Genomic DNA, 27,751 nt, shown 5'->3' on the forward strand with positions numbered 1-27,751 from the left:
CTACATCGGAGGGTAGAAAATGGTTTAAGCGGCTACCATCAAAGCGGAGAGTAGTGTGATACTGAACCTTCTACATATAAATAAATTTTAAAATTAGTAATAAACTTGGATTTTGGTTACTCGATAAATGTTCTAATTAAGATTTTTCAGTTTTTCCACCTGTTTCCAAAGGAAAAATGCTTTTATCGTGTTTTAGACGCAAAATTCAGTTTTCTCATTCGATTTTAGTATTAGATCATTATATTTTGTCATTTTAGAACATAGTTCATTTTCACGCAATGTATGGGGTTCTCACTCTACCTTTTCAACTTGTGCAACCTCTAAACGTTATTCGATTCTTTTGAAAATTGAAATAGATAGTTTTTAGTGTGGGGAGGCTCCATTGGTGAGCAAAGTCAGGAAAAATATTACAACTTTTTTTTCTCCATACAAAAGTGAATCACCCTAATCTATAGTAAGTATTTCAGTGTCGTTTAAAAATAACTCAAATGAAAAAAAAAACATATCTGTTTTATCGTTCGTTCAGAAACAAATGGTACCTAATTGATTTATCTTGTTTAAAATGAATAAAAACTACTAACGAAGAGCTGTACTTGTTTTAAATTAAAGCTTGATAAACAAGCAAGTTAACAAGCATTAGAATTGAAACAAAACCTTTTACTTCATAAAAAAAACCTAAACAAAATACTGGATACAGATGGGCCACTTGCTCGGTCCAGGGTTAGCCAACTAACTCGGTTAAATATATACAGGGTTAAACTATACCGTATAAACGGTCAACTCCGACAGGTTAGGTTAGGTTAGAAAATACGTTGACATTAGTTATTTGACTTATTTGTTTTCCAAGGGGGCAATGTTGTTGTTTAACCGCTCGTGCTAATATTGATACCCGAGCAAGCGAAAGATTCCAAAATTGAACCACGAGCGTAGCAAGTGGTTTGAAATATGGAATCTTGAGCGTTGCGAGGGTTTCAAAGCACGAGGGTTAAACTTTCACCACACCAATCCGAAGAAATATTAACTGTAAGATATCAAACAAATCGAAACCAAATCAAATTCAAATGAATGTTATTAAATATTTATCATTCAAAAATCATCATTTAAAACTTTTAAAAATCAATTCTACCAGCAAACATAAGAAAACAACTCAAAATTTGCATATGATTACTTTGTCTCACATGTGAATAAAATGCAACTTTGCTATCAGTTTTTGAACAATCAAGAAAGCGTTTACCAGTTGGAGTGGTGAAAAAAAAGTTTAACAAACGTTTGCGTTTGTGTATCAAAGCTAAAATTATAGTAGTTTTAATTTTTAATTACATTTCGTGAAAGACGTCTACCTAAGTGAGAAAAAAAAACAACGTATTTTGGACCATCCTGTAGGTATGTTTCGCTTGATTAAATATAGAGTAAGTATGTAAGTGCCACTCAACACCGTGTGAAACGGTAGTTTGTATAGTTAGCCTGACAGACGCCCGTCGGTTAAAAATAACCGGCAGTTAGCCGTGACGTGTACGTCACGACAGGCCGTGAGTTTTGAGGGTTGTTCCGGATAATTATATCCTCGAACGTAAGCAACACCGGCTTCCGACATGTCGGAAGGGAGGAGCCCAAACGATATCTTACCGTACAACTCATTCTGCCATTTTTTGCGGGGAGAAACGTGCACACAGTCGCACTTTTCACTCACTAGAACTTAAAGACAAATCTTGCAAACATCGATCTCTTTTAGTGTACGGATGAGTTACTACACGCATCGCCATAGGCATAGGTACAGTTGTACCTATGCTTCGGCAGAGGGGAAATAGTACGAATGCCGTCTCCCTTCCCGGTGTTGCTCGAAGTACTCACAAATGGACAAAACTGTTAACTATACCACGTGGGAAACTTTTTTGAAAAACCACATAATGTTGCAATAAATTTGAAAGTTGTGATTTATATTGAATTCGTTTTATTATTCTAAATACATGAGTTACCTATTTTAAATAACAGATAATTAGTCAACAAAGTCGCAAGTATTAATAAATATTGAAATCCTATGTAACCTCTAATAAAAAATATTGTCTCGAGTATACAGGGTGTCAAAGACGAACGTTCATAATCGAGTAAGGAAACCCCCGGCGTTGCCAAGCGCTGTCAATGAAAACTTGGCAGTCTTGGCACGCTTGCTCAATGAATAAGCGGTGCATTTTAAAACTCACTTAGGAAACGATCGTTTTAAAACTCGAGTATACAGGGTGTCAAAGACGAAAGTTCATAATCGAGTGAGGAAACCCCCGGCGTTGCCAAGCGCTGTCAGTGAGCACTTGGCACGGTTCTCGCCCGACGAATAATGGGTGCATTTAAAACTCACTTCTATGATATAGACAGTAAACGAGCAGACGAATGGCCTGATGGTAAGCAATTATTGTCGCTCAGGGACACCTGCAAAACTTATAGTTTTTTTTAGCATTAGAAAGAACTTGAAAGAAGATAAGCGATCTTGACGTGTCTTTTTATTGAAAAACGCTTTTTAAAAATCAGTAACTATTACTTATGAAAGCAGAAGAACATAAATGATCGTATTAGATTCGTAATTGTTACATATTTGCCGTAACTTATTTTTAAAATGTGTTTTTCAATTAAAAGACACGTCAAGATTGTTTACCTTATTTCTAATGCTAAAAAAAACGAACTATAGGGGTTGTCGGCTTTTAATATGTGAGAATGTTCCTTTCTTGAGTGCTCTTTTTCAAACTCAGTTCTGATGATGGGATCTTGGCACGGACTTTAAACATATCAGTTGATAGGGATATTAGGTACCTTCCGCGCATGAGAGGAGGCCTGTGCCCAGCAGTGGGACGTACCTATATAGGCTGTTTTTTTTTATGTAATGAAGCTCTACATCTTGTTCAGGGGGCCTAACCAAAATGCCAATCGTTTGCGCTACGACATCGAAACGCTTGCTCTCTCTCTATCAGGCCTATTCGGATTTCGAGATGATCACAAGATCTTGAGACGATTTAGAGATCAACTAGATCTACATTAGATATCGACTAGATGTGACTTAGATATCTAAGTCATAACTTGTCGAGATCGTTCAAGAGGACCTCTAGAATCGCGAAAACGTCAAATTTGACATCTATCTTACAAATATCTTTAAATTATCCGTATCGTAACTTGTTGAAGTCTAGTAGAAATCTAATTCATTTTCCGAATCGAGCCGCGCGTATCACTCTTACATATTAGTGCGATAGATCGACAGATAGCGTTTCGTTATCGTTGCGCAAACGATTGGCATCTTGGCTAGGCTCGACTTGCTTATTGATTCGCACGATTCGCACTGCGTCGTATCTTCGTATCGTATCGAAACAAATCAAGATTGTAAAGTTGGAATTGGCCTCCTGTATATTTACGATCCGAGTGTTTATGCGCCCGCGCAGGTGTCCCGTAGTTCCGGCTCTGATGTTTGTTTATAGCCAGATGGGCATAGACAATGTTGGATTACGGCTATTTTTAGAACTTCAAAAAGAGGGCTCAATTGGATTTTGGACTGTATACTGTAGAGCAGCGGTCGGCAACCAGAACCCGCGAACCTCCCTGGCTATTTTGTATGTAATATTGACAAATGACAATGTCTGATAAAGTCATAAATATTAACAACGCGTCCACTCCGTTAATTGCTATGTGACCCTTGGCAGCTAAAAGGTTGGCGACCGCTGCTGTAGAGCAATTATATCGGGTCACTTTGTAAGATTCTACACATTCGTTTCGTTTTTAAATGCACATTTTTGACAATGTTCTGTTTATAAAAAACAATTAATTAGGTCATTTTAAAGTTCTTAGGGCCACTTGTACCATTCCACTAACCTGGGGTTAACCGGTTAAACCTGGCGTTACCATAGTTACCAGTACAATTTGACATTAGGTTAACGGTTTAACCGCTGTAATCCCGGGTTAGTGGAATGGTGCAAGTGGGCCTTATTAGATTAATAGAATCATGAGAAAAGAAGCATATTATTATAGCCATATATTAAGACTAGTTTATGTATTTCAACAGCAGTAAACAAATAATTAAAATAAAATAATGCATTATATTTTTCACTGCGCCTAGAACTCTACAAAATTTCATTTCCTTTCCATGAATCTATGCACAAATCATTCATAAATAAGTTTATTATAAAAATTAAACAAGACGTTTATTACGAATGGAATCCTAAGTCATTAAAATCTATGTATTTAGTATTTAATGATGCTGGTACAAACACCAATTTAGGACATTTAGGATATTATACTCATCGAAAATAAATACCAGAAAATCCAACTATGTACTTACCTATATAAATCATCTTCATCATCATCATTATAACTTAAGAGCTTTGCACTGGTCCGTGGAGTAATCGACAATCATTTCTTTCTTGTGCCAGTCTTTTAATTTCCTCATACGACGCATTATTTTTTTTTTTTAAGTCATACAACATACTAACGATTAAACCTTTTTAACTAAAATAGATTTCAGTTTCAGAAATATTGACAATAAGCACCTAGAAGTTAGACCAAGAAAAGTCTGCAGCGATTTTGATAGCACACGCAGTGCAAGTGTCATTTTAAACGTCAATCTATGAAATTATGACGTATAAATAACACTTGCACTGCGTGGGCTATCAAAATCGCTGCAGACTTTTCTTGGTCTAACTCTACCTACTTTTAAGAGTCACACGAATTCGCCGTCAAAAAGCCGCTCTCATTTTAAAATGACATGCAAATTACATGAAACGTGGAATTAACATTTACTTATACCATGTCTGGTATGATATAACAAGTAGATGTTTTGTATTTAAAACTTCTCCTTGCTCTAATTTCTTTGTATTACAAGTTCTAACAACGAAAACTAGTACCAGACAGATATAATGTTACCTGAATGTTCATATCAAATTTCATGTTATTTCAGAAGGTCGTTTTAAAATCGAGCGTAACCTCGATTGTATGGCGGTGGCTAGATTCTTATGACTCTTAAACCATTAAAGTGGCGATAGTAATCCAGACACTTCATATGTAACAATTAAAACCAACAAAAGATCACCCGAAAAGTCCTGATTATTTTTCAGCATGCGGCCTTCGGAGACGCGCGGGGGGGGCGGGGAGGCCGGCATTGACGTCACGCGCTCCCGCCAATAGCGCTCCCTTGCTACCATTCCCAACTCTCACACCCATAACGACACATCTACATACACAGCTTACCTAATACCAACCTTATTTAACACTGTTAAAGTCGCTTTTTGAATTGCAGTGTTTCGGTTCTTATGTCGTGGTGGTTTGGATGCCGGCTTGCCCGTTTGGGCTTTGGTTTACGCTGTACTTATAAATTAGCCACAGATAACGAAATAAAATATTATGTATGTTTAATTAAATTGGGGCGGTGATATTGGGTTAGGTTAGGTTAGAAGCTGAGAACCCAATATCACCCAATTTAGTGGGTAAACCTGGGGTCTCATTAGCCCACAACAGGGAGTCCCACATAACCATCCCGGCCCGTCCCCGCGCCGGGTGGTATGCGTAAAGCATTTCCCCTCTTTAAAAAAAAAAAAGGTTAGAAGCTGAGCATGTGAAGTATGCAAAATTAACTGAACATGTCTTTATTCTTGAGAGAGTAAAAGCAGTGTGCAGATAATTTTAGACGCTTCGTCCACTTAGCAATTTCTGCTGCTGATTGACAGTAGCAGTAAGGATATATTCTTTAAAAGTGCGGAATCCTTTTTAATCAGATACAATTTAAGTAAAGTCTGGCGATAGTGGCGATAATAAAAAATAACTAAAACGCGAAAACAAACATTTAATTAAACACTGAGTTCTAATCAATGAATATCAAACGATAGCAGTCTAATTAAAGTTTTATTTATACATAGGTAGGTACAACATAATTATAACGTTAGTGTTAGAGTTTATTTTTATAAATAATTAACTTTCATGTCCTACTTTAGAAACTTATTTAAAATGAAGCTTAGTTTTTAATTATTAAATATGAGAATAGAAGTTAGACCAAGAAACACCTGCAACGATTTAGATAGCACACGCAGTGCAAGTGTTATTTATAAGTCATAATTTCATAAAAATTTGATGTTTAAAATAACACTTGCACTGCGTGTGCTATCAAATCAAAATCGTTGCAGACTTATCTTGGTCTAACTCTAAGAGCACATACCCTGCTTAACAACTCCCGCTACTGACTGTACACTCCTGTTGTATGGCGTAGACCGTAGACTGTATAGCATTGAATACTTAATTTTGTAGCAAAAGGTATTTAGTCCAGATAATTCAAACACTACTAAACCAAAAAGAATAGATAGTATAGAGGGGTCCTGTCATTGTAAATTTTGTAGTCACAGTAAATTTACTGCCATCTATCGACACACGACTAAAACTCAAAATGAAAACGTATAGAGTTATCAAAAAATGTATATATATGGATAAATGATTTTATTATTTTTATATCATTTTGATCCATGTTCATTCAACTAATATCTATGTGTTAAAATTGTTAAATATGAAACGGTGTCGTCACGCCATCTAGCCGAGGATAGGCTAAAGGTGTGTGCGCCATCTATTCAAGAATGACTTTTGCTTCATTTCCGAGGCACGTTTTTTCCTTAGACTTTATTCGTCTTATACGAAGTTAGATATGTCTTTGACTAAACTAAGGACAAATACGGCGAATGTCAAGTTTGTTGACGGTGAAAAATTGTGCCGAACTATTTATGGGGTAGGTATAATCACCATCACATATATCGGAGCGGCCGAGGTGGTCAAAAATATCTTAACACGCATTCTAATGCCTTGAGAATAAAGGCGTGTTCAGATCTTTGTGAACACCTTTGCCGCTCCGATATATCTGATGGTGGCTGTATATGTACCTACTCGTTTACCCCACAAACAGTTTATACTATAGTATATAGTATATACTCGTAGTCCGTTATAATTGTAATAGTCAATGCAATAGCATAATAATATAGGCAAAAAGAATAGATAGTATAGAGGGGTCCTGTCATTGTAAATTTTGTAGTCACTGTAAATTAACTGCCATCTATCGACACACGACTAAAACTCAAAATGAAAACGCATAAAGTTATCAAAAAATGTATATATATGGATAAATGATTTTATTATTTTTATATCATTTTGATCCATGTTCATTCACTGATATCTATGTGTTAAAATTGTTAAATATGAAACGGTGTCGTCACGCCATCTAGCTGAGGATAGGCTAAAGGTGTGTGCGACATCTATTCGAGAATGACTTTTACTTGAATTCCGAGGCACGTTTTTTCCTTAGACTTTATACGTCTTATACGAAGTTACATATGTCTTTGATATAGGTAAGACTTGTAAAAACAGTGACATAATGACATTGCATTATCCGACAAGTATAGACTATGTCACTTATGCGCGGTGTGTAGTGTGTTACGTTAAGGGCACATAGGGCACTAATAATGTACAATTTGAGGGATATTTACTCGGAAATTCCTCCGAGGATATTTATTCAAAACCCGGAGCTCATAGGCAACTAGTAATACTCTATAGTCCGTTTTTTAGCAAAAGGTAAACAATCTTGACGTGTCTTTTTATTAAAAAACACTTTTGAAAAATAAGTCACGGCAATTACGTAACAATTATGAATCATATACGATTATTTACATTCTTTTGCTTTTATATGTAATAGTTACTCATTTTTAAAAAGCGTTTTCAATTAAAAGACACGTATAGATCGCGTAGTCTTTTTCTAATGCTAAAAAAACGAACTAAGTATAGTCACAATTGTAGTGGCATAACATAAACGCTTGTAAAATAGTGCAACATTAAGCACCTGTTGAAGCTTGCGTGCCCACGGAGTGCCCGACCGACATTACCGACCATACGCCATCACTTATGCACGGTGTGTACGCACTAAGGACACGGCACCATCACGCGAGGGTAAACTGAGGGCCTACCGCGAACCACATTCGACGTGTTGCCTGCTAATAGGGGGTATTACTGCAATGTTCTGCCGCCAGAGTGCAGCACTAAGCTAGCTAGTAAACCATAGAGTAACTTATACATACTGTGCCTTAAACTTAAACAGACAATAAAATATGACATTGTCGACATTGATGCATCAAGGCGGTTTGTTAACAAGAGCCTACCGGGACCGCAAAAATCGAATTTAGTTATCTGCCTCTTTATCGGTCGAATACGCATTGAGTGGTTAGATAACGAAATTTCGGTTTTCTTGTTTCGCGGTAGACCCCCAAATTGTGATGGATTGTGGTAGTAGCGCCCCCTACGCAGAGTTTCGCGTAATATTCCCTCTTTACAAGTGCGACAAAGAGACACCGTGGTTCGCGGTAGGCCCTCTGGAACGATATTCGACTTCGTGTATTAATTATTAAGGGCATTATTTGTGTTATCTGAGTACACGGTCATGATCTTTGCCTAAGCAGTAACTTATTCGAGTATTGACAACTCCAATCGCCACTTGTCACAAAGCTACATGGGCGCTATGTCACGACCTTACATTATCCCAAGTTGAATTTGCCTTCTTTAAGAAAGAGGTAATAGTTAACAGAAAAGTAGATGATGTCCATTCTAAAAAATCCAGCTAAAGTTTTCCAGTCGTCTGTCAAATATAAGAAATTAATCCATTAATATCGACAATATCGTTTATTATTGCCCGAATGCCCGCTGCTTGCAAGTCAATTTTGAAATATGACAGTTTAAACTTTAACCCATTCAGCGTTAATCACGACACGTTATCGTTTAGCCTCGAAGCATTTTCGCTACATACCGGGAAACTCATGTTATCGGCTACGACGTAGCGCTACGACCGTGGCTCAGCGGTGAATGTGTTGACACATTTTGTGTCAGAAAGTGACGTTTATGACACATGTATTGATAATATCTTATCATATTATGACATGTGAAGAGTTTTGCAGGAAACTGTATTAGATTTTAAGTTTATTCATGTATTAATATTAATAAATAATAAATAAAATAAATAAGGAAGACAGCATTTGTGAAACTTATGAACTACATCTACTGAGTGGCTCTTGCCCGATCTCATATTACCATTAGATTTTTAAATTTTAAGATGGCGGTCGGGATTCTAGTTAGGCTATTGCCCCCGCTATTCCAGAGCCACTGTTTACTTTGGCATATTAACAGCTTCGCTTTTGTAAATGAAAACAGTTATCAAACTCTATAATCTATGGTCTGCAATAACTGCCGATAAGAATATGAAAATTACGTTAATTTCATTGAAATTACACATCTTTAAACTCATCATCATCATCGCTTAATTTCTGTCACTGATGATAATGTTGATGATTATGTGCAACCGTTTAGATTCGATTAGTCAATAATAAACCTGTAGGATGCCTGTAGGTGGTTATACTGCTTATGTGCACAACGCAATATTTTAGTAGCTACATGGAAATTTGACGAAACAAGAGAATCTAATTTTGCGCAAATAAGACAGCTTTGGTCTTGACTACATTAATTGATATTATGCTAGAAATATAATTATGTGTATGTATCTAATAATTGTAATAAATTCTCCTCTGCAGATCAATCCGATCAGATCAAGTTAAGTACTTGAGAAATTGTATTTTTCAGTCTAGTAATAATGCTTATTTAATCAATGAGTTCTCCATAGCTTCAAAGTTTTAGCAAAAACCTATTCAGTTCCAGTTGTCCTATCACGTCGGTCAGTCATCTCTAGACTTTGACCACGGTAACTTTGCACAAACTTGTCAGTAAGAATGCATACTATAAGCTCCATACTTAACACTTGCCATGAAAACTTAGTGTAGTATACTAGTTTGCTCCGGCCTCAAAACGGAATTTTATTTAATCACATTCCGCATAGATCATTTCCGATAATTTAATTATGTATTTACGCTAATATTTATTTTTATTTTTAAATGAATGGCGGACGCCGCGCGGGCTACTGCGTCTATTCGCGGCCCCGCCTCGAGGTTATTTAAACACGCAGTGACGTATGCCACGTCAGTACTACCAACCTCACCAGTATAGCTTCTCCTTGATCCGTGCCCTTCGATAAAGAACCTCGTCTTTATTGACAAGCGTGCGTAAAAATAACCCATAGCCAAGATATTGGTTTTATGTGCGCGGAATCAAAAGCGCGGGAAAATTTATTGCGTTCTATGCCGATTATTAGGTGTGATGATTTGTTTTTAAGGAGTTGAATTGCTGATTCAGAAATAGCTTTTTTAACTTGAGAAATTAAATATTAACTCTATACCAAGGTACTGGTTTTACATGTATGACTGGACTCAGTTTTTCACACTAATAATTAAGGCGATACTTGAGTTCATTTCAAGTAAGCGCTGGTGGCCTAGCGGTAAGAGCGTGCGACTTTTAATCCGGAAGTTGAGGGGTCAAACCCCGGCTCGTACCAATAAGTTTTTCAGAACTTATGTACGAAATATCATTTGATATTTACCAGTCGCTTTTCGGTGAAGGAAAACAGCGTGAGAAAACCGGACTTATCCCAATAAGACCTAGTTTCCCCTCTGGGTTGGAAGGTCAGATGGCAGTCGCTTTCGTAAAAACTAGTACATATCTACATCAATTCTTGGGATTAGTTGTCAAGCGGACCCCTGGCTCCCATGAGCCGTGGCGAAATTCCAGGATAACGAAGGAGAGGATAAGAAGAAAAGGTTTATTTTTCACATAGGTATATAACCTTAGGTATACCTACTCGAAGTGTTGAAGTGTTTGTATAGTAACGCCACCATGTCGGTCCGAGTACAGGAGCAGAGCACGAGGGCGATTCCATTGCGAAGAGGCGTAAGGCAGGGAGACGTTATCTCTCCGAAACTGTTTACTGCCGTAATGGAAGACGCCTTCAAGCTCCTGGAATGGGAAGGACTTAATTGGCATCAACATCAACGGCGAATACATCACTCACCTTCGGTTTGCCGACGATATCGTAGTCATGGCAAAGTCGATGGAGGAACTCAGCATGATGCTCGATGACCTCAACCGAGTTTCACAACGGGTGGGCTTGAAAATGAACATGGACAAGACGAAACTTATGTCAAATGCCAATGTTGTGCCTATCCCAGTCTCTGTTGGGAACTCGGTACTCGAAGTTGTTGACTCGTACATCTACCTAGGACAAGTAGTCCAATTAGGTAGGTCCAACTTCGAGAAAGAGGTCAACCGCCGAATCCAACTCGGTTGGGCAGCGTTCGGGAAACTACGTAATGTCTTTTCGTCCGACATACCTCAGTGCCTCAAGACGAAAGTCTTTAATCAATGTGTGTTACCAGTGATGACTTACGGCTCCGAAACGTGGTCTTTCACTATCGGCCTCATCTCAAAACTCAAAGTCGCTCAACGAGCTATGGAGAGGGCTAATATGCTCGGAGTTTCTCTACGTGATCGAATCAGAAATGAGGAGATCCTTAGACGAACTAAAGTCACCGACATAGCCCACCGGATTAGCAAGCTGAAGTGGCAATGGGCAGGCCACATTGCACGCAGAGAAGATGGCCGATGGGGTCGAAAAGTGCTCGAGTGGAGACCACGGACTAGCAGGCCCAGCGTAGGACGTCCACCCACAAGATGGACAGACGATCTTGTTAAGGTCGTCGGAAGACGCTGGATGCGGGTCGCTTCCAACCGGCACGTATGGAGGTCCAAGAGGGAGGCCTATGTTCAGCAGTGGACGTCTTATGGCTGAGATGATGATGATGATGATGATACCTACTCAATTGACTTATTCTCAATTTACTTTATTGAATTACAACTCAAAAGTTAAAATCTTGAAGTAACTTATTCTTATTACTATCACTAAACTTAATAATTCCTTTGTTAACCGACTTCAAAAAAGGTGATTCTCAATTCACGGACACTTTTATTAAAATTGAACCACCGCTTGCCGCCCTAGAACCGTCGAGTTTAAATAATGTTAACCCTTTACCAGGCTGACAGTTCAAAAATGACAATCGAATGTCAGTCTTACGCATCGAAAATAGAACACATGTTTGAAGTGCCGTCTGTGGGAAATATATATCCCTTAGCCTGGTAAAGGGTTAATTATTTATTTACTTAACACATTTACATATATTATTTGCCATACAGAAAACTAATTTTAATGATACAGATATACTTCAACTTCAAACTCCAATCTTACCATCGCAACTCATTCATTATAAATGTTACCACATCATCATCCCTTTGTCAGTTGAACCATCGCTTGCCTCATAAAGAACCCTTTAGTCTATGTCTAGAGCCGTCAAGTTTAAGCAGCCGCAATCAGCGTGCATTCTGCAAGGTTCAAGTAGCCCGTCACATCGGGCGGAGCTGCGCGCGCAGCTATCGATCGCGGGAGATGTCTCTCAGCCGGGAACAACACGTTGTCTATGGACAGATGGAATAATACTTTAATGGTTTTTATTTTTTTAACGGCTTTTTGTAACAAGGGTTTGATATACTATTATATAAATCGTTCCTTGCAAGCGCCTTAATATTACGCTAACCAATCTTTCTAAAAAACCGGTTTCGAGCCTTGCTTACCGGTTGCACTTTAGGGAAGCCCGCGGGGTCCACTTTTAGAAACCTAATCAAAAGAATTGGTATAGGCACTAATTTATACAAACTTATTTAAATCAGAATTAATCCAGTTCACTAAAAATTGGAATTTTATTCAGTTTTCATCAAAGCAAACATTGAAACAAAAATGGTCAAAGCTGGGATTTGAATCTACAACCCCGGTTTTGGAACCGCTGCCGTTAGGCCATCAATGTTCAGAAATCTCTTTAAAACTTTAACTACATTATGGCTCCTCTACACGATGGCTCAGCGCTGGACCAGCGAGATGGCCATCCATGCGATTGTTATAGCTCCTCTACACGATGGCTAAGCGCTGGACCAGGTAAACTTGGTCAAGCAAATCTTGTCAGTAGAAAAAGGCGCGAAATTCAAATTTTCTATGGGACGATAACCCTTCGCGCCTACATTTTTTAAATTTGCCGCCTTTTTCTACTGACAAGATTTGCTTGACCATCTATAGATAGACATGCGATGGTTGAGAGCACGGACTATGGAATGGGCCACGTGTAGATACGTACGCACCATCGCTGGCCCACTACCTTTGATGTGCGGACGAAAAACCGACAGACACCGTGGCCATCCCATCGCCATCCCGCCGCGCCCTAAGCCATCGGACACCACTACCCTACCCTCTCTACACGCCGGCCCATCTTAGTGGGCCAGTATGATGGCCCATCGTGTAGAGCAGCTATTAAGCTAATCTAACCCGAAGAGCCTACATATTATTTATTTTACTGCGAAATAAATTCGGTAACATTTACTACGAAGGCACTTGTTCTGCTGCATTATATGTCGGTGCATCACGTAAAAGCCGGCGCTTTTGAACAATTCAGGAGACCACCAAAAGCCCACGTGGTTATCCACCCCCATAATAATGATTCTAAATTTCGTAATATCCCCATAATAAATAATAAAGCCGGTATCGTAGTATTTACGTAGGTACACATAATTATATACCTACCTACACTTTTCGAGCGTAACATGACCGTCACTGTAGGTTGGCGTCGTCTTAGTGGCCAAATTGTTAAGGGTGGACGCCCACTCTGCGTGGGCAGGGGGCACGTGGCTAAATATACGGCCTCCATCAGCTGCTAACTTGTATAACCCTGTACAATGATATTATAAGTTAATACTCCAGGTGGGTTACAGGAGTTCCAAAATTGAATCGCTTACTTAAATTGTATAAATTGTACAAATGCTCATTAGTCGCGCATAGGCAAGCTATAACTGTGCATATATATGTCGACGAACTCCGAAAGAGACAAGCTTACATGTTTAACAAGGAGTATTTGTAGGTAATACAATAAATATGAAAGTATTTTTGTCCTCCCTATATGTATGAGTATAATTGAACCGTAACGTAGCGGCTGTAAGCCTAAAACCAGCAGGTTGGCCACGTCACGATGGGTACATTGTATGAAAAACAAACGCCTAAGAAAGGTGCGTGGGCTGTAGGCACGTGGCTAAATGTATAATCAATAGGTAGGTACAGTTTTTGATCTTGCCTTGCAAAGTTGAAGAGAAAAAGTCGAAAAGCAGACCCTGAGCTCCGAAGCAGTAGTTGATACATCCAGGATATCCACATTTCCTTTCCAAGAAGGAGTACCAATACATCTACGGGCCATGGGACAAGTACGAGCGAGCGAGTGTTGCCGTACATTCGCTGCAAAAATTGGCTATGTTAGCACACCAGCGACGCTCTCAGCAGTGTACTGCTGAGAGCGTCGCTGCAGTCACTGTGGCCGAAAACGGCTAGGAGATGAAGATGATGACTAGCAAAATGCAGGCACGAATGATAACTAAGCCGACTAAGCGACATTGTTTTAATGTCTAATGTACGTTGGAATTGACCTCAAGGTCTGAACTTTTAAATTTGAACCATGACACCTTTTTGGTTCAATCTCAATAGCACATTGATAAACTTGGAGTAAACGCTCCCGGACGTGTCTACATATTTTAGAATCATTTTTTCTACCACACCATACGATCAATGAGTCATTGAATCTAATTTTTCCACAAACACTACCGGATAGAATCGATCAAGTTCACGGAAATGCTAAATCTGATTTCAATCGTGTTACACGAGTATATTTGATATATATAAATTGTGACGTAATACTGAAAACGGGCGAATATTACTGGTATTGGTACCTAAACGTAGTAGGAGGTAGCTATTTTATTTTATTAATCTGACAACATAGTGTTTTACTCTATTGGATTTCTACTTTTGTCATTTTGTCACAACCTACTCACACCTTATATGGATGTTTAATTCAGGGTGCATGCCGAAAGATTTTTTTTTCAACCGTTAGAGATGAATTAAATATGTAGGTTGTTCTGAACATCTTATTAAAATGCCAAACGAACGCTGAAATTCCTTCTGACCAGCACCGATTTCAGTGTTGGTGATTGTTAGTATAACCCACCTAATGGGCTCTCATATTATAGCTAAAGATTTCCTGTATAAATCCTGTGTAAATCCTGTATATACATAATAAAACTATCCTTATCCTTAGGCTGCCTTTCCACCAGATATGTGCGAGCATTCGTAGCGCTAGCGAGAGATGTGTTTGTTATAAACCAATAGAATCACTTACCCTATCCGCACTCGGCGGAGCTCTAGTGGCGATATTCTATTGGTTTGTAACAAACACATCCCTCGCTACGCAATATGCATCATAGCATATATCTGTTGGAAACGCAGCCTTGTGGGCCCCACAGATTACCAGTTCGCCGGACGGTGTCAGCCTGACATTTTTTTGGAACTGTCACCTTTTGCGTTTAACTGACAGGCTGATATCGTCCGGAGGACTGGTAATCAGTGAGCCCCTTTAGCCTTTGACAGCGCGCTTCAAGTATCTATAGGAACCGTGCGCGTTGGAGGGTCTGCCATCTTGTGGCCTGAATCGCAAACATATGTGCACATGTACATTGCGAAAACAAGTGCTACCATCTATACCGTTCTCGTCGGTACGTTTCCTTGTGCATAGTACTTAGGTTCTGCCATCTTGTGGGCTACATCGGAAGCATAAACGACACATTTACGCCTCGCGCCAAATATCTGACGGCTCCTATGCTGCCACCTATATATGTTCATGCACGGGGCCTATTAAGTACCTATATATGTATTGTGTGATGGATGTATGTATGTATATTAACGTATTCTGTTATTGTTTCAGTGTGCAACTTCATAGTGCACGAGCGTTGTGTGGGGCAGGTGGTGACGCCATGCTGCGGGGTGGCGCCGAGCCTCATCAAAGTAAGTTTTATCCATGTTATAATAATATCAAAGACATATGTAACTTCGTATAAGACGAATAAAGTCTAAGGAAAAAACGTGCCTCGGAATTCAAGTAAAAGTCATTCTCGAATAGATGTCGCACACACCTTTGGCCTATGGTCGGCTAGATGGCGTGACGACACCGTTTCATATTTAACAATTTTAACACATAGATATCAGTGAATGAACATGGATCAAAAGGATATAAAAATAATAAAATAATTTATCCATATATATACATTTTTTGATAACTTTATACGTTTTCATTTTGAGTTTTAGTCGTGTGTCGATAGATGGCAGTAAATTTACTGTGACTACAAAATTTACAATGACAGGACCCCTCTTTACTATCTATTCTTTTTGATAATATACTCCGCCTGGTACTCTCTTCCCGTCTTTTAGTGGTCACGTGACTGACACAAGCCTACGTCATCATGCGACAGCGCTATATGATAATATGCTAGCGCTATATAAAGTGGCAATGTTATTGTGACGTAGGCTTGTGTCACTCTGGGAAGAGAAGACCTTGTTTTATTAGACTATTGGTTTTATCCAAACTCATCTGTCAGGCCAATTCTGACTTATACATGTACGGAAAAGTCAGAGCTAAATGAACGCGCAAATGGCAGCTAACTGATATGATTCCAATATCATTCCAATATCGGTTTGATGTCAAGTGCACGTTTAAATATACCTGTGTGGCAAAAATATCAACTTGATCCGATATCGCCACACAATAAGTATTTAATAGTACTACCGTACAGACAGGACACTTCCTACAAAACCGAAGTTTGACAGCGATTCAAGGTCGAATCATAATATCCCTTTCTAGATTATATCGCACTATCCCTTTCGGCTATTTAGGGTTGTCAAAATTCAAGGCGTTATCTTATCTGTAGTCGTGCACGCAAAGGGACGTCAAGTTGAGTCAACCCTAATAACTGCTTGGAGCAATGCTGAGCCGAACGGAGCCGAGTTTACCCGAAGTCAGGAGTGTCTCCCCACTGTTAGCAGTCAGGTGTTATGTTGATTTGACAACAGTAGCACCGCACTCCAATGGGCCACCAATAGGGTTGGCCAATCGAAGAATTTTACAGATGGCGCCTGCATAGTCAGTCAGTCCTCTAAGAAATGTGTCAAATTCATGTTTTTTGGGACCTATGGCCTAGATTTTATATTATTTATGAATATTTTAGCCAATACCCGTAGAACCAAACTAGAGACAGGTGAACCCTATGATGGCGCCATCTATACAAACCTTTGATATCTGACGTCACCAGCTGCCGACATCATTTGATATTTGACAAATAGTATGAAAATTTTGTCCCATAGTAAGATAAGATAAGATAAGATAATATTTATTCATTTAAAACTTATGCTAATTTGATTGATGCAATGGTAATTATACAATTTATACTTAAATACTAATTGATATTCAATTCATAGTATCGCTTATATTTTTTTTCCACGCTGTGCGTTTCGTCACTTTAAGTTCCATTACCACTGTTACATCAAACTAATATCCAATGAAGTTGGGATTTTTAATATTCCTGTGGGCCTCTTGGAAATATTATATTTAGATTTTCTATAAATAGCTACGAAGTGCTACGCCGTAGACATCTTGCTACGAGCGTAGCGTTCAGCCAATAAACTTTACCTACGTCTTTTGTTTATTTAATAATTTAAATAATTGCTCGCATTTTAGATATAACTATAATTAATATGACGAGTTTGTGAGAGACTACAACAAGTAGGTACCTGCACGGCTACCACGAGTTGGCATTTGACATTTACGTTAGCGACTGCGTGAACTCGATCGCATTCCCTCTCTATCGCACCAATGCTTCAGTGCGAGAGACCGCTGCCATGTTTCTGAAACGTAAGGAGTATAAATACTATAATCAATACTCAGTAGTATTCAAAACCAAAACCTTTAATTAATACCAAACAGCCAAGTCTTCGGCAAGTACAGAATTAATTAACCGTGACATAATATTTCTTATCAACTGCCTCATTTACATAAATGTAGTGGACATAGCAATGGGACTCTTCTCACGAAAATTTAACCCTTTAACGGTCTAGATACTATAGATAAAAAAATAAGCCTATTCAATCCTCATCACCCCTTAAAAGTCCTAAAACAATTGCATAAGAAAAAAATACAATAGGGTGGCCATTTTTGCCGTATAATATCGAAGCAGGGCTCGGAACCGGTTTTTTTGAAAAACCCGAAATAGCCCAATTAATTTAATTATTTTATGCTCTTTACGCAGGACTGTATCTATTTAGGTAACAACTTCGTATTATTAGATTGTCCCATTACAAATAAAATAATTAACCAAAGAACGTAATAATACCGGTATTTCTTGTATGAAGAAAAAACCGGTTCCGTGCCTTGCATCTAAGTGTCTACAAATGAAGCAATTAGCGGGAGCTTAACGTGTTATGATTGTTGCAGAACCCAGTGGCCCACTGTTGGTCCGAGCCGGCCCACCACAAGCGGAAGTTCTGCACGGTGTGCCGGAAGCGGCTCGATGAACTGCCGGCTTTACATTGTATGAGTAAGTACACAAGTGTCCTCACCAAAGCACGCTGCGAGAGATTGTAGCGAGATAAAGGTTTGGATTCAGATCCATAGATGCGGGGCCTTTATAGGTTTACCGGACCATAGCTGCCTAATAATGAACATTGAATTTCGGCTTCCGCCTCTTTTGGTTGGTGAGGTAGTTGTGATTTAAACATTAAATAATATTAACATTTAACCACTTCGTAGTCAACAATAACAACTTGTCAACCAACCAATTGATAAGAGTGATTAGCGGTTTAAAGTTAAAATCAATATAGTATTTAATTTACGTAAAGTTAATGTTATACTCCTTTTTTATTCAGTTGACGTAGGAAGCCGCATGCAGAAATCTTCTGGGTTACATGTACTTAATTATTTTTCATTTTTACAGTAGCCTATGCTAAAGTCAAATAATAATTATCCTATTACATTAGGCATTGCAAAAATAAGCTAATTATTTTCACATGTTGTTATTTTGAGTGTATTTTTGTGGAGTTATTCATAAACGCGCTACAAGCCTTAGTAGGTACGAGCACATCATAAATATATTCTACCTATAGCACTTATATTCCGAATTCGTGTTTTATTCAGTATTTATGAAACCCCAATAAACCCAATGATTGTATTTGTGCTAATATAGTACCAAACGCTAAACCCCAAAAGTTTCGTAGTAGCTATAGTAGTTTCAATTCCAGTGCCCCTTTTAACACAAGCTAACATATGTAATCCTATTCCAGTATGCGAGTACTATGTCCACGGCGAATGCGTGGACTTCGCAGCCGCGGACTGCAAGGAGAACGCGACGTACTGCGCGGGCTCCGAGCCGCGGCCCGCCCACCACTGGCGCGAAGGCAACCTGCCCGCCAACTCCAAGTGTGCGGCTTGCCGGCGCGCCTGCTGCTCGGCGGAATGCCTGACCGGATACAGATGCGAGTGGTGCGGGAGCACGGTGAGTGGCAACCAGTAGACGCGGGTAACCTGCCCGCCAACTCCAAGTGTGCGGCTTGCCGGCGCGCCTGCTGTTCGGCGGAATGTCTGACTGGATACAGATGCGAGTGGTGCGGGAGCACGGTGAGTGGCAACCAGTAGACGCGGGTAACCTGCCCGCCAACTCCAAGTGTGCGGCTTGCCGGCGCGCCTGCTGCTCGGCGGAATGCCTGACAGGATACAGATGCGAGTGGTGCGGGAGCACGGTGAGTGGCAACCAGTAGACGGCGGCAACCTGCCCGCCAACTCCAAGTGTGCGGCCTGCCGGCGCGCCTGCTGCTCGACGGAATGCCTGACTGGATACAGATGCGAGTGGTGCGGGAGCACGGTGAGTGGCGACCAGTAGACGCGGGTAACCTGCCCGCCACCCAGTGGGCGGCTTGCCGGCGCGCCTGCTGCTCGGCGGAATGCCTGACAGGATACAGATGCGAGTGGTGCGGGAGCACGGTGAGTGGCAACCAGTAGACGCGGGGAACCTGCCCGCCAGTTCCAAGTGTGCGGCTTGCCGGCGCGCCTGCTGCTCGGCGGAATGCCTGACTGGATACAGATGCGAGTGGTGCGGGAGCACGGTGAGTGGCGACCAGTAGACGCGGGTAACCTGCCCGCCAACTCCAAGTGTGCGGCTTGCCGGCGCGCCTGCTGCTCGGCGGAATGCCTGACAGGATACAGATGCGAGTGGTGCGGGAGCACGGTGAGTGGCGACCAGTAGACGCGGGTAACCTGCCCGCCAATTCCAAGTGTGCGGCTTGCCGGCGCGCCTGCTGCTCGGCGGAATGCCTGACTGGATACAGATGCGAGTGGTGCGGGAGCACGGTGAGTGGCAACCAGTAGACGGAGGTAACCTGCCCGCCAGTTCCAAGTGTGCGGCTTGCCGGCGCGCCTGCTGCTCGGCGGAATGCCTGACTGGATACAGATGCGAGTGGTGCGGGAGCACGGTGAGTGGCAACCAGTAGACGCGGGTAACCTGCCCGCCAGTTCCAAGTGTGCGGCTTGCCGGCGCGCCTGCTGCTCGGCGGAATGCCTGACTGGATACAGATGCGAGTGTGAATGTGATCTACAATAAGTGGCAACTGCATACTTAGTACCTACAAAGGCAAGTTACCAAATATACGCCAGCCAACGCTTTCAGAGATAAAGGGCTCAAAAAAAAAGTCATTCGAGACTTAAATATCAGAATGGAAATTAAATAACAATTCCATTAAGAACCGATTATTTACTGCTAATCGTAAAAAAAATTAAAATACTTATAAAGCAAAACTCCCTAGAGCGGGAACGTATCAGTTTCAACCCGCTTCACAGACTGATAAACAATGAACCAATTTCAAAGTACAAGAAATGCTAAATTAAGTATTTATGTACTCCTTCCCATCACTTAGAATAAAATTTCCACCACAATCTCCTTTATAGAGCGTTTCAGCTCATCACAATTCTTCAAATACTCCTTCTTAACCCCACAGTGCCACGCGGGATGTCGGTCGCTGATACCGGAGGAATGCAACTTCGGGATGCTCCAGCCCATCTTCCTTCCTCCTTCGGCGGTCTCCATCCCCCGCACAGAAGTCCCCATGGAGGCCATCATCGGCGTCCACGTGCGCCCGCCGCCCTCGCAGCGGGACTTCGGCTGCCGTAAGTAGACTATTAGCTAGGTGGCCTACCGCCCGCTGCCGAACATGTGCCTCGCCATTCGCAGGCTTGGTAGCCGCTTGTAGACAGTCAGCTATCGCTCGCGACCACGATCAGATGTTGGTGTTTCAATTAGCTATTCCCCAATAGCCCGGTCTTTTTATTCTGGTGGTAAAACGGACGCCGCGGCGCTTGGATTTTACACATCTCGCAATTTATGATATTTTAGAGGAGCGCGTGCGTTTTTCTATCCATCTTTTAACATCCATCAAGACTCATAAGCGTTCTTTGATACTAACTAATCAAAGGCACCTCACTGTTCCCTTGCCCAGTGTAAGTTCCATCCCTCCAATTGAGCCTGGATGTGATCGTGGTTGTTATTCATCAAACATTGGCTATTAGACAGTGAGTGGGGTAGGGTAGTTGCGAATACCGCGGCACATGTGGAAAGAGGTAAAAGTGGTGGAGTGTGAGCGGTGTCTTTGGGCAGCGCGGGACCGAAGCTGGGGGCCGGCGCGGCTGGTGGTGCTGGCGCGGCGCCTGCTGCCGGCCGCCTGCAGCCCGCACGGAGGCGCTTCGCCGCCCTACTCGAGAGGTACAACGCATCATCATCGCTTGCACTGCCTCCTACATCGCTCTATCCAACTCTACAAGTCTTCATCAGTCGAGTCTGAGCTTGTCTGCTTGGAGTGTAGAGGCGGATAGTCCTTTCTCGGAAAGGGTTCACCAAGCTCGCGAAAATCACGACATTGCGCTTGATACGTAGACCATAGAAGGACCTTATCACTGATATTGGTGGTATAGCTCAAAACATATATATTTTCAGCGGACATCGTTGGTTTTGTAGAAATCTTTTGCAGCTTTGTAGACATAAAGGAACCGGTCCAAACAATATCAAGGAAGGTGGTCAATTGAGGTTTCTATGAATAACTAATCAGTCATTAATGTCATTATGCTAACTCAACTACTCATGCTACAAAATTCCTACAAAAAATACGATGTGTGTCCAATCTTACATCTATATGAAAGCAACCGCGGAATTACAACTCCAAACCTACAAATGGATTTTGATACCTCAACAGGGAATGAAGGCTTCCTTGTATTTTATGCCAGCCTATATTAGATAAGGTCTGAAGGGAAGCAGATTATTCATTGCTTACCTATTATATAAACTAGGACGCAGTGTGGGCTACGGAGAAGGACGTGTGAACATCAAAATACCACAAAAATAAATATTCAGGCCATTTTGAAGCTCACGATTCCATCCCACTGGGTCGCATGTTAGTTTTCGGGTATGAGCATTATAACAGTCTTTGCACTAAATTATTACAGTATTAATAAGACATAGTGTCGTCACGCATATACCACAACCTTGGTTACAAAGAGGTTTATGCAAAACCATCGATATCTCAAGTCAACTTTTGAATAATGGACATACCTATTAAAAACTAGCTGTAAGTACCTACTTTCAACCTAAAAAATAATGATAGAATTTTATCAATAAATTTTACTTAAGGAACCAAAAATGTAATTATATCATATTATATTCCAAAAATATCTTGATAAGTGAGAACTACCTACTTACTGAGTAAGCCTGTTGTTTTGCTCATACCAGAAATGCCCTACAGCTTTTGCTATGTGCTTCATTAATTATCATTTATCCCCATCACTGTCCATTACTATACAACTTCAAACTCAAAAGATCTATAACAAGGCTGTTCCCAATGTCCCCCCTATCTCTGCGCATGCCCAAACTTTGCCTCATTTTGAGGTTAGGTGAATGGCGAACGTATTGTATCAAAAAACGACTAATATTATCATATTTTACAAGAAAAACGCGTTCATATTTAAAAATAATAATAACCTTAGTTTATTTACTTAAATTATATAGATTTTTTGATGAAATATTGGCAATGGCAGAACATTGTAACGTAATACGTGACGAGGCGACCGCGCATGCGCGTGTCCTGTCAAAACCGGCCATTGTAAAACGAATCGAGAGAAGTCAATAAACACACCTTAAAATTGGGAGGTTGTGGACTAGATGATGCATTCAAACATAAAATATTTGAGAAATATAAGATATTTGGAAGGTTTTAACTTTAAGCTACGTCTTTTAATTACAGTCTTGCGTTCCAATGTATCGGTCGGTCGATATTTTTGGATTGCTTAGCGAAAATAATCCCTGATACATACACAAAGGAGCATTGTTATTTTAGACGGCTATTTAATCAGATTTGCATATTATTGCCTAGCCATTCATCTAATCTAAAAGATGTAATACAGCTTATAAAACTAACAACAACACGCAATCGATATTAGCACTATTACATTTATATACATACTTACCCGTATATCTGACGACCATTGAGATATCTGTTTTGTCCCTTTGACTATTACATTTTGGATTTGACTTGATATCGAAGTTTTAAGTCCTTTTGTATCTGAAAAATTCACAAAATATCGTCGTTAATAAATTATAATTGCTCTCTTTACAGCTTTTGCTTAGGTGATATTTATCATTAATACCAACTATGTAACAAAGCAAAGCAACACTAAGTATTTCTCTTCCATAATTGGCCATCGTGGGGTCAAAATGTGCAGCGCGTGATAAGTAATACTCGTAAAACTTCGTCCGTGTAGATGACGCTTAAAACTTCTAACCCCATTTTCACTCCGTGAAACCCCATTTCAAGGCCATTCAACAGTTTAGGTTATAAGTTGTCTGTCAGTATATCTACGAGTATAACGAAATTGTATTATATATTTAGATTATTTTACCAGCTATATCGATCACTTAAAATAGACCTGTACACGGAGAGCATTAGGCCGTGTAAGCAATGAGCATTGAAGCGGTACCTGTTTAGTGGGAGCCCTTATATAGGTCAACCAGCTACACTGTAGCACCACAGCGTAGCATGTAGCAAGATTTTCCGCTACGAAATGTAAATCATCCGTAGACCCACTACAACGAGGGCCTACTGACTTAATGAGTTAAATCGATGACAATAGTCATTACAATGTAGGTAATCAGTCAGGAAAAACATTATCGTCTTTAAATACCAACTACATACTTAGCTTAAAAAAAATGTTGAATTCGAAGATATCAAGTCAAAATCCCACTCAGATTCCACTTCACCCTTCAGACTTTAAATCTTGATTGAAGCCACCTCATTTTCGTTTATTACTTATAAAGACGCCGTCGCCCGAAGGATACTCGAGACGCGGTATTCCATCATCAGGTATGGTGGCACTGACATATTGTAACACCGACATAACATCAACATCTGGTTGGCGTGCTAAGGGTCACAGTATGGTCGGTCAAATGGAACCCTGGGTCATGGTACTATGTACGGAACGAGTTTCTTGCACCGGTATCTTCTCGGGGTTGTGGTGTAGATTAAAACCGGTGGTGGGTGTTGAGATTCATAAATATAAATAAATTATAACTAAATTGAAGAATAATAACTTTCATTATGTTAAAATTAAGTTGTAAATCATCAATATCTTTGAATGAATATTATCAATATCTTTGACATGGTTCGATGATGCTGGGGTTAGTAAATAGTGATTATAATTAGATTTACCACAGACCAAAGAAGATTGGTCGCGTTTTTATCATCTATCACTTTATAACAAGAATTAAGTGCCTTCGAGAGTGATGTTTTGACACGATAAATGAATAATATGCCTACAGCAAAATGATATCCTTAGCACGCTAGCACTGGTCTCCTTTAGTCGATAAAATGACGATAAACATATCGAAATTTAAATGATCTCTATCGCTAATTTAAAACTTGTTGTGCAGAAGATTCACACTACGGCTAATAGTATGCCTAAACACAGACTATAAGTTGAATACTACTGTGCCTTAAGAACTAAATTCGGACTGTTGACTATGTGTTCTTTTATTGTCATTTTAGCTATAAAGGTGCGAGGACGCTGGACCGCTATTATGTTTGTTTCCTAGCTGGCTTGGTGTTTACTGGGATAAGTGTTAGAAGGCTGCACCATGTCTTTAACAGATACTTCAAGAGTCAAAACACATCGTGCAACCAGTATTAGTTAAATGTGTAACCTATCTTACATATCAAATTGCCTAATTCCTGAAAATTTCGTTTGTTTGAAACATTATGTTATTATATGGACATTTGAAATTACAAGCATTTTTAACGAGGTTATGAAAATGATAACTTGATATGTGGGACAAATGGTAATAAAATTGATAACAAATTAGATGGATAAATTGTTGTAGTAATCCGCTAAATTAAACCATAAAAAGATGATATGAAATGGATACAATTAACCTTTTACTGTAAGCTTTTTAAACCCCTTTAAAATAGTAACCTAAAGCTACTAATATTTAAATTACGTAAAACCTTACACCGTTATTGTTAACTAGTGAAAAAAGTTTTCTTTAATGCAAATATTCTCTTTTTGCACATCACGATTAATTATACAGATAAATAAAAATATAGGAGGCTGTTTATATGTGTCAGTTGAAATTTATAATACTGATGCTTAAAGATATCACAAATTAAATTAGTCTTTGATGTTACTGCATTTGGTGTTGCTGAAAATACTAAAAATTCCATCCTTTGGAGTCACAATACTTGATTGGTCATATTTTGAAAATCTCTATATTAAATCATCGTCTTTTCGTTTTTGTGTTGTGAAAAGTCTCGAAATTGTGTTCGACCTATTAAATAATTCAAATAAAATGATTAACTTAAAATACATAACGCGGAAAAATAACACATTACTGTCAAACTGTCTTCGATAATATGCAAGTTTTGTTTCGAAAATAAAGAGGGGACGAAGCTCAACCATCAAGAATTTTCACAACCGGTATCCATATTGTATTATGCACGGGGTTGTGGGGGGCGTATGTGAGCGACATGGTGGTTACAGCGCGCAGCGTTAGCGAGGAGTTCTCCTCGGGCTGCGAGGGCCGCTCGGGCTCCGGCGGGGGCTCCACCGGTGCCCCGGCCGACCAGGACCACCGGCCTGATCACAAGCAACATCGGGATCGGACGCCGGATGACAGAGATGAAGGTATGCACTTTCCAAATGTTTTTTTTAGAGCAGTCTATGAGTTATAATTTTTTTTACTTTGGAAAATAATCGGTTGTGAAAAGGCCTTAAGAAAGCTTGTCGACGAAACCGTAACCCTGCCGTGACGTACCGTGCTTACCGTAACCCTTCAATTCAATCTACTACTTGTAGGAACTGAAGGTTTCTGAAGACACGTGAAAATAATTGAACTAGTCAACTCTCTGGCAACCCCACTGTTTACTTTTGCTAAATCTTTAGCTAGCTGCTAGCTTTGTCACTTTTTCTTATTTAAATGATTTACGATATGATGACATGATGAAACAGAACAATTTTACACAATAAAAGGCACTCTACTACTACTAAAACAGAAAAACAAAAAGTGGGGTTGCTAGAAACATCGAAAGTATTTTAACGTCCCATGGCTTGTACAGAAAATACTCTTAAGGCATGTACCTAATAATCTTGTCTTCTAAAAGCCTAAAGTCAATTCGCATCCCTTCTGCTTTCAAACAACAATTTATTTTTAACTGAACAATCTTAAATAACGACGCGATTAAAATATGCGACTCCCTCGACAGAGGTAGTAAAGGTATACGACGGCGAAGCCGCCTGGTCGCGCCGGCTGTACCGGCCCGTGGTGGTGGGCCGCAACTGGAACGAGCGGGAGCTGGTGTCCGCGGCGCTGCGGGCCTTCCACGTGGCGCGCGAGCCCGAGCAGTTCGAGCTGACCGACGCGCTCGCCGGTGACGAGCCCCCGCTCAAGGACCCGACGCCGCTGGCGCGTGTGACAAGGCTGCCGAACAAACGGCCGGCGCTCTTCCTGCGCTTCAAGTAAGTACTCCTGAGCTATATTGAAATGACCAAATGCTTGCCCTCAAATTGCTAACCATGAAACGCAGCTCAAAGACCACTACCTGATGGACTACGAATGATAAAGACCATAAAAAAGTCTTTGAATAAGGTTCTAGCACAAGACCTTGCTAGATGAGAATTGAGGACAAGGAAGGCCGTCCGAACCGGCCAAGTAAATGAGACTAAATGCCCTACCGTTTTTCGCGGTAAGCCTCTTGAGTTAAATCGGTCATGAATTGCACGTTCGTATCGAGTACATGTCCAAAAACCTCTTATATTGTTTAATTTGTTTATATAACATACACATACGGAATTCACTGAAGCTAACGTATACTCATGTTCCACAGGGAACCAGAGACGGGCGGCGGTGAGGTCCGCGTGTACCCGGGCCGGATTGCCGGCGCCGGCGAGACGTACGTCACCGTGCCGTGCCGGGGCGAGCACACCGTCGCCGACCTGATGGCTAACGCGCTGGAACACTTCGGGCTCGACCCGATGCAGGCTACGCAGGACTACCGCTGCTCTGAGATCCTGCTTGATCGCGGGGGTAAGATAGAAACAGCCATCTTCTTATTTTGTTCTTCGTCGATTTTTAAGACAGATTCCTTAGAAGCTCCCTCCAAACCCCGCTGCTTTGGGTTAGATAAATCCCCAGCTGCAAAAACACATACCTACTTTATGAGTGGAATTAATTTATAAAGTAGTTATGCACTTTTGCTACTCGCTATACAACGCGGTAATGCTCTTAAGATAATGACGCCAGTGATACCGCCTATGTATAGCCGAGGCATAGGGAG

General features: G+C 40.4%; 1 protein-coding gene across 5 annotated transcripts in view; it reads left to right on the forward strand.

Annotated features, from left to right (window-relative positions):
• The window catches only part of LOC134806087 (diacylglycerol kinase theta), a 57,057-nt gene that overhangs the window by 19,601 nt on the left and 9,705 nt on the right, over nt 1-27,751 (forward strand). For 2 of the 5 annotated variants that reach the window (XM_063779353.1, XM_063779352.1), the window contains exons 2-8: nt 15,771-15,850; nt 18,330-18,432; nt 19,175-19,386; nt 20,882-21,050; nt 25,959-26,102; nt 26,681-26,933; nt 27,302-27,501. In XM_063779353.1, the coding sequence (XP_063635423.1) occupies nt 15,771-15,850; nt 18,330-18,432; nt 19,175-19,386; nt 20,882-21,050; nt 25,959-26,102; nt 26,681-26,933; nt 27,302-27,501 (1,161 nt within the window). Of the gene's footprint in view, nt 1-15,770; nt 15,851-18,329; nt 18,433-19,174; nt 19,387-19,423; nt 19,509-20,262; nt 20,360-20,881; nt 21,051-21,537; nt 21,643-25,958; nt 26,103-26,680; nt 26,934-27,301; nt 27,502-27,751 lie in introns of those variants that run through there. The other 3 variants (XM_063779356.1, XM_063779355.1, XM_063779354.1) reach the window with 3 other exon arrangements.

Source organism: Cydia splendana, chromosome 2 (genome assembly GCF_910591565.1).
Source record: "Cydia splendana chromosome 2, ilCydSple1.2, whole genome shotgun sequence".
NCBI lineage: Eukaryota > Metazoa > Arthropoda > Insecta > Lepidoptera > Tortricidae > Cydia > Cydia splendana.